This window comes from Mixophyes fleayi, chromosome 1 (genome assembly GCF_038048845.1).
Source record: "Mixophyes fleayi isolate aMixFle1 chromosome 1, aMixFle1.hap1, whole genome shotgun sequence".
Taxonomy (NCBI): Eukaryota; Metazoa; Chordata; class Amphibia; order Anura; family Limnodynastidae; genus Mixophyes; species Mixophyes fleayi.
The window spans coordinates 152,163,474-152,179,522 of NC_134402.1; the positions used below are offsets into that span (position 1 = coordinate 152,163,474).

General features: G+C 40.7%; 1 protein-coding gene across 2 annotated transcripts in view; it reads right to left on the minus strand.

Moving 5' to 3' along the window:
• CCSER1 (coiled-coil serine rich protein 1) overlaps positions 1 to 16,049 on the minus strand; it is a 794,335-nt gene that overhangs the window by 162,079 nt on the left and 616,207 nt on the right. For both annotated transcript variants that reach the window (XM_075201724.1, XM_075201734.1), the window contains exon 7: positions 9,880 to 9,957. In XM_075201724.1, the coding sequence (XP_075057825.1) occupies positions 9,880 to 9,957 (78 nt within the window). The remainder of the gene's footprint in view (positions 1 to 9,879; positions 9,958 to 16,049) is intronic.

The window sequence follows — 16,049 nt, forward strand, 5'->3', positions numbered from 1 at the left end:
CAGCTTGTCCGGCGGATTTGTAAGTTTTTGTTTTGTTGGTTTTTCCCTAGCTGGAAAACAAAGACAACCAGCACAAATATCACCAGATGCTAAATATTCAAACACCATCAATAGATGTAATGGTAGAATGAAAAATGATTGTAAGGCTATGAAATACAAAATAATTTATTTAAATATAACATTCATTAAAAACAAATGATAAACGTATACATGTGGTTATTCACAATTGTAGAAAGTTGGAGGTAGTGAGACCATATATTTATCCCCTGTAGTTGCGTGGGACAATAAGGTATATATCGATACCAACAGAAATGGACATCAATGATGAAAAATTCAGACTCTGATAGAAAGTACATAGGGAAATGATTCCCAACAATATATCTCGACACTGAGAACCGGGAGCAAATGAATAATGAGGGAGCGATGAGAGGCAATGATGGAGTATGTACCTCACAATTTTTCCGTGGCCGCGCTCAACCCTCGATGTTCCTTGAAGAGGGCAGGCAGACTTGTGATTGGGTGCGCACCCTCAGATGTCCGTCCAGGAACAAAGTATCGTGAATAGAAATTCCTAGCTCCGCAAATTCCTTTCTGTCCAGGTATGATGTTAGCGCAATTGAGTCTCTCAAAAGCTATCAGAGTATAACAAAAGTGTTTTCCCTGGCTGGCCTGCGGCACCCCTGTGACAGTGCCGCGGCACCCCTGGGAGCCGCGGTGCACAGTTTGGGAACCGCTGCACTAGTCCATACAGCACAACTGTCCAAATATAGGCAGGGCAGTTTGTGGGGAAGTGTTCTTAGTACTTGAAATGTACACAATAATGTTTTTTATATTGAATGAATAATATTATTATAATAAATTATAACAACCTTCTGCAGTTCAGTGAAATGACAAGCTATGGTTCGGCGCTGAGGTTGGGACTCCTGCATTCCCTATGTTGTAAGCCTTCCTGCTTCTAACATGTGATGTCCCCACGACCAGATTCACAATGTCATTTACCTGCAGTTATGATTATTCTGTTAAAAAAAAGCACAACATCCATATGCACAGATAAAGACGATCTATTCTTGTGCAGCTTTAAAAGTTGCGCATATGATGAGATTAAATGGGCCTATGAAAAAAGAAGATTTGTGGGGCGTGGCCTGGACGCCATTGTAGTGAGACGTGTTTCATTTGAGCTCCGTGCACAAATACCCCTAAATCGCTGATTTAAACCGCTTACAGCCTCCTCGTGACCACTGACCGCTCGGGAAAGTGACCGAGACCACCCGTACCTACGGTCAGCTCTGTTTTGCCCCATCTGAAACGAGCGGATTTTGGGCCTGTTTTCCCGCCAAATTTCGAGGAGAAATCCAGTCGCTCCGGGACCCAGGCATCGGGTTTCCAGAGCCCACATCCGCCTGGGACAAAACCTCTCTGGTATATCTCTCTATATCCTCGGTGACCCCTCTCTCTCCTACGGGAGCTGAAGCACCTCCCCCTTCGTCGGCAGTCCCGACATTAAATAAAATAAAATTTAAAAAAAAAAAAGAGAAGAAGAACCCTGATAGCGGGGACACCGTCTGCACAACTGACAGGTGCATCTGATCCGCTGCGACAGCTTGGTGGCACAGATCTATACCCTGGAACCGCTATTTGCGCTAACTGGCCGCGTGACCTAGAGGTATTTCAAAGTATCCTAGTGTATCTACAGTGCTCCCGGAGACATCACTCTCCACAATCAACATACCTGATCCCACCCGCGGTGAGAGACTCTGGCTGCAAGCGATCTTGGAGCTTCTTCTCTGCCCTGGATCTCTGCTCTGGCTGCGCTGACTGCTGCTGAATCCAGCTCCAGCGTCGGAGTGTGTCTCCGTCTGCCCGCAGCCTCTCTCCGGTAACAGGATCCTCTGACATCTCAGAGCAGCATACACTGCCCGGGACTTCCTCTGATTCATAAATCCAACGATTGATAGTGAGTATCCTTCATTATTGAATTCTTTGCGACAGTTGCCGGCACCAGACCTAGCAGATTGCACAGATCAGATTGCTTCATTCTCTATAAGGAACTTTGCTGCCACCTTGTGGCCATTTATTGAATTTACCTATTTCTAATATTCTGATATTCCCTTGCTGCTAATTAACAAGTTGTTCTTTGTGGCACACTTCCATAACTTCAAAACAAATAAACCAATGTAAACCCCAAACAGATTCGGCCGCCTAAGAGGCCAGGATGACCTGATAAGTGTATTCTCTCACACGCTATCTATGTGACCAGTCCCCCTTCTATACCCTCCCGCACTCCCCTCTCACCTATTCCATCGCTCTGGTAGAGGAATCTCAGGAGAAATAATAGTTTAAAAAATAAAAATAAACCAATAAAAACAAAAACAAAAAAAAAACTCTTTATAATAGAAATAAAAAATAACTAAAAAAACACGAAAAAGACCCACTGAAGATGTCTACTAAAAACAAAAGACATGCCACAGGAGAGACAGCTCCCATCTTTACTGCTGCCTCTAAGAAAGTGACGGTTTCTTCGCCTCCAGCAGATCAATCTCGCACCTCAAGTCCCAGCTCTCCGCCAGATTCGGACATGGATCCCACATGTTCAAGCAGCTATTACTAACTTAGCGAATGGTATAAAACTTACTTTCCAACAGGAACTTAAGAAAGCTATTGTTGAATTCAAATTAGAAATAGCAGCCCTCGGCACTAGAACTGATACTCTTGAATCAAAAACAGATGACATGTGTCGTGCTCAGACGACTTTCGAGTGTGAATGAGCCTTGCTTCATACTGAGATGGACTCGGTGAAAGAGAAACAAGAAGACCAAGAGAACAGATCACGGTGAAACAATTTGAGGATTCGCCAGGTAGCAGAATCTGTAACAAACTCTTCTCTGCCTAACTTCCTCTCCAGCCTTTTCAAACACCTACTTCCAGACCTAACAGATAGCGAAATTCTGATGGATCGGGCACACCGAGCTCTTAGAGCCAAGCCAGCAGCTGATCAAAGACCGCGAGACATTATAGTCCGCCTTCATTGTTATCAAACGAAAGAAAAAATACTTAATGCACCCAGACTCACAGATTCGATTGACTTTCAAGAAATGCAGCTTCAGATATTCCAAGATTTGGCCCCCTCTACTATTCAGAAACGTAGAGATCTTCAACCGGTTACAAGAATACTACGTCAACACAACTTCCGGTATCGATGGGGATTTCCATTCCAATTACAAGTATTTGCTGGGAACTCTGTCCTATATGCCAAATCGCTTGACCAAGGACAAGACATCCTCTCCAAGCTTGAAATTCTTCCGGATTCTACCTCATCCACAGCACGCAACAACTCCTCAAGACCTGCAAGATATTTAGCACCGCCTCCCAACTGGACCACTGTAAATCGTCGATCAACAAGACCTTCCATTGATCCAGACTGAGTGGTTACTCACAAAAAGTTCATTACATTTTTCAAACTTTTTCTTGGACTTAAGTCTAACACCTAATTCTTGTTTGCCTTGTGCTCACTGTAGGCACTTAATAACCAAATTGCCTTTTGTCATGTACTCCTAGTATTTCTCTGCTTTTATATTATATCCCCTTACGGGAGTTAAAATGTAAACAAGTCTTGGGATGTCTGACAGTCTTATTAGGGACTTGGTCAGATGTCACCTGTTATTTTTGATGTTGTTGTTACAAATTCAACATTACATAAATGTTCATATTATTTAGTCTAATTTCTCCTCTCACTCCCCCCCCCCTTTCCAGCTCTACCTCCCAGAATCTCCCTTCTTCCGATCCCTCTCCTTCCCAACCGTTCTTCCCTTACTTCTCTCCTCCTTCTCCACACTTTCCCCCTTTGTCTTTCTCCCATCCCCAACCTCTACCAACCCTCCCTCCTTTCTGCTACTTTCGCCCCTCTCCCCTTTTTCCCCAACACCCCTTCCTCTGGTCACTTATCCACTCCAACTTTGCTCAGAATACTCCAATCTATCATACTAGATAATTATACCTGGCCCCTTTTGCGGCCTATCAGTATCTCAATAAACTAACCACTCCCCACAAGCACCCTTACTTGTATTACAATGTTTTTTCTTCATTGTTTGATAATTTTATTGATGGCCCTACCCGGGGCTCTCCTCTCTGAGGGTATTGGCCTAATTAGGCCTCTTTCTTCTTTCTACCTTTCTCTTACCGGTGGCATCCCTCCCTTTCCCCATCCTTTCCCCAAGCTTCCAGATGGACTGAAGATCTTTTTTCTTTTTTATTCACTCATGTAATTTTTTTACTAAAATTATGTAGGAATTACGCTTCCTCTTGCACCCATGGCGCTTAAGATACTCTTGATTAATGTCAACGGTCTGAACTCACCTACTAAACATGCGGTGGTCTTGGGAGCCTGCAGGAGAGAGAGAGCTGATATAGTCTTCCTTCAAGAGACCCACCTCACGGGACAACACACTCGTCTACAAAGTAAGCTTTATACCCAAACGTTTTTTGCGTCTTCGGACTGCAAGAAGCGTGGGGTGGCAATTTTACTACACAATAGGGTTCCCTTTCTCCTAACTAAATCATATTCAGACCCAGACGGTCGGTATTTGATTCTGATTGGCACACTCTGATCTGAGCAGATTACACTAATTTCTCTATACGCACCTAATCAGGGTCAGAGTTCCTTTTTTTCTGAAGTATTTAGTCGTGTTGGGCGCATTGCACAGGGTCATATAATTCTTGCTGGGGACTTCAAGACAATTTTACATCCAACACTAGACAGATCCTCTAGCACCTCCAACCAAAAACCTTCACCCACTTCCTTAAGAGACTCTCAATCTCTACTGGCATGTCTACACAATTTGGCTCTACATGACACTTGGCGATTTAAAAATGCAGACGCAAAAGACTTCACACATTATTCAGCCCCTCATGGCAGCTATTCTCGCATAGACATGATTTTTGTTTCCCATTCTCTCACTCATGCAATATTAGATGCAGGAATAACCCCTCTCAGCTGGACAGATCATGCAGAAGTAGATATCACTCTTGACTTGATAAAATTAGCTCCAAGACCTCGTCGATGGCGCCTGGATGACTCACTGTTGTTGTCCCACTCTGTCCACCAAGAGATTAATGAAGCAATTAAAGATTACTTTGAACTGAATACCTCAGAAGAGATCGCTCCAGGAATTATTTGGGAAGCTCATAAGGCTACCATCCGAGGCAAAATGATAAGCAAGACTTCCGCAGCTAAAATATTGGCCTCTCAAGAAATAATAGGCCTTGAGAAAAAATTAGCCTTAGTGCTTTCCCAACATAAACTACACCCATCTACTACTCTTCTAACACAAATTTCTGCAGTCAGAGGCCAGCTGAATACAATCCTCTCCCGCAGAGCTGCAAATACACTTAAAAAATTAAACCAGCAATACTATGATAAAACTGACAAAGCAGACTCTATACTAGCTAACAAACTTCGACAGAGGAAAGCTAAAAGACTGATCACAAAACTTAAAAAAACATCTAACTCTCAGCCGGTGTATGACCCGATGCAAATCGCCCAAGAATTTCACGATTATTATAAAGCACTGTACAATCTCCACGGTGCCCCATCCTCTGCCGACTCTCTTGACGAGAAGATCACATCCTTTATATCATCTCTTTCATTGCCGCATCTCTCAGACAGTGACCTCGCCTTCTTAAACGCTGATATCACTCAGACAGAGACAATCTCAGCGATTAAGATGATGAAATCATCTTCTACCCCGGGCCCTGACGGACTTACCCCACAATATTACAAAAAATTTGCTAAAGTTCTTGCCCCTCACATGACAGACTTTTTTAATAAACAGGTTCCCCGTTTAACGAAGCGATGACCTTGGCCACTATCGTTGTTATACCAAAGCCAGACAAAGATCCCACCTTGTGCTCTAGCTATAGACCAATATCGCTACTGAATGTAGATCTTAAGATATACGTCAAAATTTTAGCTAATCGGTTGAATGTCCTTCTTCCTTCCCTGATCCACCCAGATCAGGTCGGGTTTATACCAGGCCGCCAAGCCATAGATAACACTAGACGCGCTATTGACCTCGTACACTCTATTAATGCCACTAAACATCCATCACTGATTATGGTGCTTGACGCTGAAAAAGCATTTGACCGAATTTCTTGGCCCTTCATGTCTAGGATCTTGAGGTCAATGGGCTTCTCTGGTAAATTTCTAGACGGTCTACTAGCTCTATACCAATCACCCAGGGCAAAGGTGGTGGCCAATGGGACTAGGCAAGGTTGCCCCCTCTCACCTTTAATCTTTGCCCTTCTAATTGAACCCCTAGCTGCAAAGATTCGATCTAATAAGGCTATTCATGGATTTAAAGCAGGGAAATCTGAGCACAAAACATCATTGTATGCTGACGATGTTCTCCTGACTCTCTCGGACCCTGCAGTCTCTCTACCCCCCCCCCCTCCTTGCAGATATCAACACTTACAGCGCCATCTTAGGATACAAAATAAATCCCCCAAAAACAGAAATTCTTGATTTCTTTCTAACAGATAAAACTAGATCTTCCCTCTCTCAGCAATTTCCCTTCAAATGGTATCAAAAAAAGATTAAATATTTAGGCATTCACATCACTAAGCAATATAACCTACTTTTTCAAGCTCATTACCCAAAATTACTCTCCCAGATTAAATCTGATCTTGAAGCTTGGAACCAACATTTTATTTCATGGATAGGACGCATCAATTCAATCAAAATGAACATCTTGCCTAGATTACTATATCTTTATCAAGCCTTACCAATACGCATTCCCCCATATGTTTTCAAATTTCTACAACACTACACATCGCAATTTATACGGGGCAAAAAACGCCCAAGAGTCTGCCTTCTTGTCCAGCAGAGGTCGGCACGGGGAGGTGGCTTAGGGGTACCCCATTTTAGGCAGTATTATTTAGCAGCGCAACTTGCCCAATGTGTGTTATGGAACTCTCCTAGTTCCTCCAGGGTCTGGGTCTCAATCAAAGCAGAAAGCTTGGGTATCTCTTTCGCATCCTCTTTCCTGTGGCTCCCTCGCACCAGTCGTCCACAATCCGTTTCTCATCACCTAATTGTAGCCCACTCGTTATCTCTTTGGGATTGAGCAAACGTGAAATTTAACCTTGCTCCTACTCCTAGCCCGATCATTCCACTCTTTGATAACCCCAAATTTCCACCAGGGTGTATAACTTCATCTTTTGAACACTGGAAACGAAAAGACATACGCTACCTCAATAATATCACCAAAGACACCGCATTTCCCTCATTTGATCAGTTAAAAACAAAACTTAATACTCCAAACACATATTTTTTCCAATACCTGCAATTAAGAAATTTTCACTCTACCAATAAATTAACTCTAGGTCGTAGACCGTTGACCTTTTTCGAAGCGCTTTCGCTTCGGCAATCTTCTACCAAAGGTCTCATTTCCTTACTATACTGGGAACTCAAAATCCCTGATTCGGAAGACCGAGATTCTCATGAGAGGGCTTGGGCGAGAGACCTCGGGGAAACACTAGACAATGAAGACTGGGAGGAAATTAGAACTAACACAGCCTCCAGTTCAATTTGTGTTTAATTGAAAGAAAATTCTTATAAACTACTTTATCGTTGGTATTTAGTGCCAACCAAACTACAAAAAATCTTCCCAGATTCATCTAGCACATGTTGGAGAGGTTGTGGCGCGGAAGGGTCCTTCCTCCATATCTGGTGGCAGTGTCCAAAACTTGCCCCCTTTTGGATGGAACTTAGGGACTTTGCCTCACAGCTACTGCAGCTTGACATCCCGTTTTCTCCCAGGTTTTTCCTTCTCCCTCTCGGGATCCCATCGGCCACCAAGCATCAAATAAAAATGTTTCGCCATGTAGTCTCTGCTGCCCTATTCCAAATTGCTACAGAGTGGAAGCAGCCCAATGCTTCAACTCTACAGACGATTATCGGCAAGATTTGGTATGTTTATCAAATGGAATACATGACCTGCATAATCTGTAATACCTCCAAGTCATTCATTAAGGTTTGGGCGCCGTGGACCTCCTACTTCCAAATCCAAACCCCTTTTGTCATATGATTCTACAGCATCACTCCATCTGGATCCTTTCTTCCCTTCCCTATTCCATCCTTTCTATCTCTTCATTTTCTTTTTCTTTTTCCATATTCTACTACACTCCTTCCTCTCTCTTATTCTTAGGCGGCCCGCCACGCCGCCCCCCCTCCTTCCTCTCCTCAGTCTTACTTCTCTTTCTAAAATTATTGCTTCCCTTGAAAAATTGGGTCAACATCCTTACTAATACTCTTTTTCTAATAAGACGTTGTATGTTTTATTGCATATGTATTCTTCAGATGTTTATAACACAGTGCTGTACAGAATGTTACTTTTGGTTGACCCTTGCAAAAATAACATCTTTAAAAAAAGAAAAAAGAAAAAAAAAAAAAGAAGATTTGTATATTTGTCATAAATTTAAAGATAAAGAACCACCAAGAATCAGAGTTATGCAAAATCTAAATGTAAGACATCCAGTGACAAAAACCAATATAAAGAAGAGAAAACTGATACATACTGTATGAAAGGCCCATGTGAACACAGGTAGCACGTGGTATTTTGTTAACTAGATACGTCCCTTTCTCACCACGGAAGCCACAAAAACCCTTGTTCACTCGCTTGTTATCTCTCGCCTTGACTACTGTAACCTTATTCTCTCTGGCCTACCTGATTCTTGCCTTGATCATCTTAAGTCTATCCTCAATGCTGCTGCCCGCCTCATTTTTCTCTCCCGCCGCTCTGTATCTGCAGTCTCCCTCCAACAGTCACTATATTGGCTCCCCATACCCTACAGAATTAAATTTAAACTCCTCACCCTCACCTTTAAAGCTCTTAGTCAATCTTCCCCTCCCTACATCTCCAATCTCATCTCACCTAAACTCCTACCCGCCCCCTCCGCTCTGCCTGTGACTGACACCACACTACTTCACTGATCACCTCCTCTCACTCTCGTCTTCAGGACTTTGCCCGGGCTGCTCCCCTGCTGTGGAACGATCTTCCACGTTCCATCAGGTTAGCATCTACTCTCAAAGGCTTCAAGCGTGCCCTCAAGACTCATTTCTTTATTCAAGTCTATCAGTCCTCCTCCTAACTTCCTTGTCCTGGCTCTCTCCCCCAGTTAGTACCACCCTATTTGTGTCTCCCCCTTCCCTTTAGGATGTAAGCTCTCATGAGCAGGTCCCCCTTTCCTTGTGTGCTCCTTCTACTGTTCCTTCACCCTCTGTACCTCTGTTTTCTTAAGCTTTGGCCTTCTTCTCACTGATTTCTACCATCCCTTTCACTATCTGTCAGATATAATCTGATTTGCTTTACCCTGTCATCTGTGTTTGTATATATTTTGTATCATGTTGTGTCTTGGTTCTGTTTTCTGTATATGTAATGTACGGCGCTGCGGACCCTTTGTGGCGCCTTATAAGTCAAAGATAATAATAATAATAATAATAACTAGTAAAACAATGATGTTATCATGAGACAAAAACATGACAAGCTGCTGTAATACATTGATTTTGGGGATTTGCACTATAAAAGTGTACTTGTGTCTGTTTCACTTGCAGACATGATCCAAAGATGAAAGATAGCCTTTGTTTAATGGAACATTTAATCCAATTATATGAGCAGGTGAACCAATATGTTGCAACATTCCTTGGAGTCTGACATTATTATGCATATCTTTATGAAGGGTGAACAGAGAAGAAAGGCTACAAGAAGTCGAATATCCTTTTTGAACATAACAAATGCATCATGCAATTCTCTGCATAAATGAACATGTAGTCACCATGGAGTGCATAGACATGGCTTTGTACTGAAAGCAAAAGATGTATCATACCTTAAAGGGAAGGCTTCTTTCAGCCATGGGGCTAATTGGGAGTGAAGTTGTGCTGCTGGCTGGACTCATCTCAGTGCTCTGTAAGCGAAAGAGACAAAACAGGTGTTTACTCTTTCAGTATAAAACGTCAAATAACATAAAAAAGACAAATTGCTGCTCACATGCTTTTACAAATAAAATCCTAGATCACATTTATATCAGTATTTTCTGCTTTGTAGCTTTTTGGTTGGCTTACAAGTGCTATTCAGTTAAACAAATGCTAAGGTTCTTTGACAGACTGTCTACCTACTTGTTCTTTGGTGGTTTGTGATAACAGCAAAAGCAAGAGATAAAGTTGTCTGCAGCGTACAAATGTGTTAATGTGACAGCAAAGGGACATGGCTAATGTTAAGAGGGAAAAAGTACCGTCTATCGGAAAATATTTAGTAAAGAAAGTACTCTGTGTTCTTCCATGCAACAGTTGGTTGCTTAATGTGGAACTATTATTATGCAATGAAATACAATTATCACACTTGTGCACTAAACATTATGTAAAAATGTGCTTTTGAATATATTGCTTACTACCTTTTAATCAGTAGAGCCAATCAAAATAAAAGTGAGGGTTTACTTTCAGTTATTGAGCTGAAATTATCAACATGTGCCTAGAAAATTGGTGCATCTACAGCACCATCTGCCTTTTGAAATGCAAAAATAAAATGCATTGATTGCCAAGTGAATTAAAATTACATAGACATTCTATGGATTTATTAAACATCGCCAATTTCATACTAGCCTACTCTCACCGCATTTCTGGGAGGCTCACGAGTTTTCAGGGAGTCCTCCCGGACTCCCAAAACAGTAGGAGTAGGAGTCCTTCCGGACTGTGATGGAGGTGGAGCTTAATGATGCGATTTCACATCATTAAGCCCCATCCCCTGCTATGAAATGCCACAATTTTTGGCATTTCCTAGCAGGGGGCGGGGCTATGGTGACACAAGGTGTAACCATGCCCCCTCCTACCGCCTGTCACATGACATCTCCTCCGGGATTTTCCAGAGGATATGTTTGAAAAGTTGGCAAGTATGCTGTTGTTTGCCTGTTTAAATATTGGTGAAGTTACAATCAAATAATTTGGATAACTGACCCAAAAATCTGTAGGTGCTAAAACTGTTCTGACAGATAAGCAACAGTCAGGTCAGTAGCTAAATATTTTGCTTCTCTTTGTTAATATATAGAGTACGTACAAACCATTCTCTGCTCATTGTGGACTGACTTGAAACCAAGGTCAGTCCATTTTTTTTATTGAATTATAAGCCAATGGAAAAACCATTAAAATACTAAATGTAATTGACAAATCATAAACTATGTGGGAACGCTTAGCATATGCCCCTAATTGCCCACTGTACAAATAGCAAGAAGCCCACCCACATTCCAGCTTTTAGGAGAGCTCACTGGAAAAATACTTTTTTTGCGGGTTTGCAGGTGTGACTGGAAGAGTGTATGGTAGAAAGAATACAAATGTCACAACTACTATTTCAGATCCCGTCCACCCCTTCACCAATTCAAAGTGGGTTTTTTTTCTAGAAAGTACAAAAAAATCCAAAGATACCTTTTAAAGGTGCTAAACTAAATCGTTCCAGGAACTAGCAGCTGAGATGATCTGCACACCTAAAAGAAAGAGAAAATAAACTATATACAAACTCTCTATACTGGATCTCATAGTGCTTTTTCTTTATTAATCCGCTCAAAAGTGATCTTTACCAAGACTTTTCAGTGACCTAATAAGCGCTGTCAGTTTCTGTATAATTTATTTTCTCCTAATCTTATTTGTGTCTTAAATAATCAATGTCAAAAACTATGAGTGAGAAGACGTTGGTATACCTCTGTTTTTGGCTGCAAGCTATCAAATGTCAGACCCCAAAGCACTGTTGCCTATCGCAAAGTGGACATGACTTAGTTTAATGTAAACATGTTTAATATACTCATGGCCTGGTATGGACTGATCATAGATGGGACTTATTTTGTATCAATTTTACTTTTCCACATGTTGGATGTATGCATTGGGACTGCATTAATTACATGTGTTATTATATTATATTTTATTACATTGGTGAAGCGATATCTAGAATTTTTGCATGTTGGCATAAAGTGTGCCTACTTCGCCTTTCTATCAGAAGATGGAAAATGTTGCGCTGGCATCTTTGTTCTCTAAGAAAACTCATTCACTTCCCAAGTGACTAACATCATGAAATATAATTTGCAGGCCATATTTCTGTATTCATTGTACTTTTCTACTTATTGGAGGCATATAATATACAGCAATGATGATTTTATTGCATTGTTACGTCCCTCTGCACCTGACCCCCGGAGCTTCACTCCTTTATCTTCCTGTGCGGAGCCATTAAATATGTGCAAGTATGACATATACAAATGCACAATCAGCAACTGAATTCTCTCCGGGCTGTTTGATGATCTGTAAGCTTAATGCTATATGTATTGGTTTGGTTATTTTTTTTATAACGTATTATTATTACATACTTTTCCTCTAGACCTTCCACAAATATATTCCAGAATACAAAGACTATGGCTCATCAGATCACGCTAAGGGCTAGATTTACTAAACTGCGGGTTTGAAAAAGTGGGGATGTTGCCTATAGCAACCAATCAGATTCTAGCTATCATTTTGTAGAAGGTACTAAATAAATGAAAGCTAGCATCTGATTGGTTGCTATAGGCAACATCCCCACTTTTTAAAACCCGCAGCTTAGTAAATCTAGCCCTAAGAGTTGTAGTTCAACAACAATTACTTATTAAATACAATAATTGAAAAGCACAGCATACCAACAATCTGCTATTGATTCACTCAAATATTGCAACACTGTCAATTACTTTCACAAAAATTGCTTATGTTTGACAAACGACTGATGACAACTGTCTACAAAATATTACATTGCTCTGTAAATATTCAAGTCATTTACCAATAAGCATTTCCCAAGATGACAGATACACATCAAGTTCAAAACAATATTTACTCTCATGCCTTTCAAATGATGGCAGCAGTTTTGCTTCCGATTTTATGAGGGTGAAATAAGACCACTGGACTGAAAGAAACCTTATTGACAGTCCAGCAAATACAGCATTATTATTATTTTTCCCCCTTTTAAATATGCAAAAACAGTTTATCTAAACAGCATCCTTAATTATACAGTGCTGAGCAACCGAGCAGGCTACCTATTGTATCTCATTTAGAAACTTGTGCTAGTTTAATGAGTAGCAGTAATAATCATTTCAATTCATGCTGTGCTTGCTTTATACTGTGTTATCTCTTGTCCAATGCAGACTCTGTTTGCCTTGGATTTCGATGAGCAATAGGTCTGATGGATGACAGAATCTTACACTGCACTACAAAATTAATCCTTCATTTACCCTTGGGTATGGTCGATTATTCAATGAACATAAGTTAAAAAAATTACCTTCTGAACATTCCATCAAAGAAAAACATTAACATGATATGCATAGGTGGGAATTTCTGACCCGTATATCGAGATATCGGCAGGGTACTACACTTGCCGAGTGGGAGCAGGGGCTACTATCAAAGCAATTACCAGCACTTGGTGGGGGCATGGTTTTTCATGACAGTTACTGAAAAATCTAATACCTGTCATGATATCACCCCACTTGGCATTGTTAATTACTTTGATGTCAATCCCTGCTACCATTTAAAAGTAGTACACTGCTGATATCTCTGGGTTCAAATTTCCCAAATATAATTATATAGGATGATGAAGGTGTAATGAAAAGCAGACTTTGTTCCAGTGTAGTTGAAGCAGTGCAGTAACAGTTGTTTGTAAAGAGAAACTCAATGTTAGGAACCCCTCCAACCAGCACAGCAAAACCCAGAGTCTGCTCTGAAAGTCTGGTGTTCACTGTTGCCCCTAGTGGTGGGGACAGACTTGGCCGCAGACTAACAGAGAGTCGTGAAATGTGTACCGGCTGGGGAGAACCCAGGAAAGCAGAGTAAAGTGCAGGCAAGGGTCGAGGGCCGGCAGCAGACAGCGTATCCAATAAACAAGCCGAGGTCAGAGGTCACAGGCAAAACAGCAGCGTAACAGTCCAGGCAAAAGATCAAGGGGCAATCAAACGTAGTCAGATATCCAGGCAAGGGTCGGCAACAATAATCAGAATCCAATGGATAACAGAGAGCAAGGGATACAGCAGGCTAGTATGCAGCAAAGCAGGAACTATAACCGGCAGTGAGGCCCAGTCCTCACTGCCTTAAACACTATGATGGTCAAATCAGAAAGGAGGAGGACAGGGCTGATAATCAGCCTCAGGAGGCTGCTGATTAATTACTAGCTGGGAACTAGCATAGGTCATATCACAACCAGGAATATGTATGAATAACAAATAGAATCATGAGAGAGCTCCCCCTGGAGTTGGAGGATGTCCCTACAACCTCCAAAAATATAACAGTGCATTGAAACTAATGTACGTGCTCGGCTGCTACCTCACGCCAGGATGCGGCGTACCGCAGCGGCTTGTAACAAACAATCGTTAGTTTAAATAATGTAAAAGTCAATCTGCAGATGTAGACTTGTTCAGCGCACTATAGGCAACATGCTCCCACTGGAGATTGGCGATTTTACTGTCTTTAGAAAATACAAGATACATAATGCAAGTAAGCTCCATGTTCTCAATGTAGATTCAAGAAAAGGTGTGCAAGTAAAAATGTCACTGAATAAACAGGATTTGAGAATCGATATTAAATAGAAGTAAAGTTGAAGCCTTTCCTGAAAACATTCTTGGAGGAGGTGGATCTTTGCCTCCAGTAATGTAATATCTTAAATAAAGGAGGGAATTCTATTAACCGCGAAGTGTCTCCGCTCATTTTTTCCTCGAGCCCATAGAAGTGCAAGGAAAATGGAGTGGAGATTTCTACTGTAGTTTAGGAAAAAATGCGCTAATTGAATTCCCCTTTAGTGTCACTTTATTTTTCACTTTACTTTTTACATTAAAAATAAATTGTGGATTTTTGCATATCTTTGTAAATTGAGACCAAGAAACATGATAGTTTATTACCAATGCATGATAGATAATATTGCATTGATAGCAGAACGCTCAAAATGACATTATTTAATTAGAGAGGGTGCTGAAACACTTTTGGTTTATAGAAATAGTAACTGTAAGTTTCTGAAAAAGCTACAAATAGCTAATAGTCTGATTTCAGGGTCAGATCATTTGAGCAGAACACATTTGAACTAGTCAACTAGTTGCATCTTATGGTACTCTAATACAGTCACCCACTTTGGATTTTTAAGTTCAATTGTCATAGCTATGGGTTGGGCAAATCAACTTCCTGCATGCTATGTTTTTTTTTTTTAACAGACTACTTAATAGCAACCAAGCAGTGCAGAAATCTCTAGATGGAGAGAGACTACAAAATTTGTGCACCCCTGTCATTCAGGGCCCACTTATTATGAACAGCTCGTTGCAGCATTAATTAAGTTCGTTAGTAGTGTAATATGCGCCATATCGCCACTTGTAAATGTCCACTGTATATATGTCTGTGTGTGTGTGTGTGTATGTATATATATATATATATATATATATATATATATATATATATATATATATATGTGTGTGAGTATGTGTGTAGATATATATCTATATATATTTATATATGTGTGTGCATATATATATAAGCCTTAAGCCCAGATAAAATAGCATAGCATTTGATCATGTTAGGACTGACCAGAATGGGAAGACTTTGGCGTGAGTTGGTCAGCTTAACATATATTGCAATATGTGGAACTAACATTCCCTGTTTTTAATATAGAACAGTACTTGATATAGCATTAATTAGGTGTTTGGAGAGTGCAGAGTATCCCTGTTTTCTTGTCTATACAATGTGGGCAACCCCCTCTTGCACCCCAGTCTGTACATGGTGAGTGCAGAGGACCTATGTCTGTTTTTATATATATATATATATATATATATATATATATATATATATATATATATATATATATATATATGTGTGTGTGTGTGTGTGTGTGTGTACACACACATAAAGATAAATGATTTGGAGAGACAGTTTAATATTTTGAACAGGAATAATACCAGTGACGGCATAAGAGAGCAGAATATCTACATACTGCACATTCAATAACAGTGTCACCTGTTCGCTACGA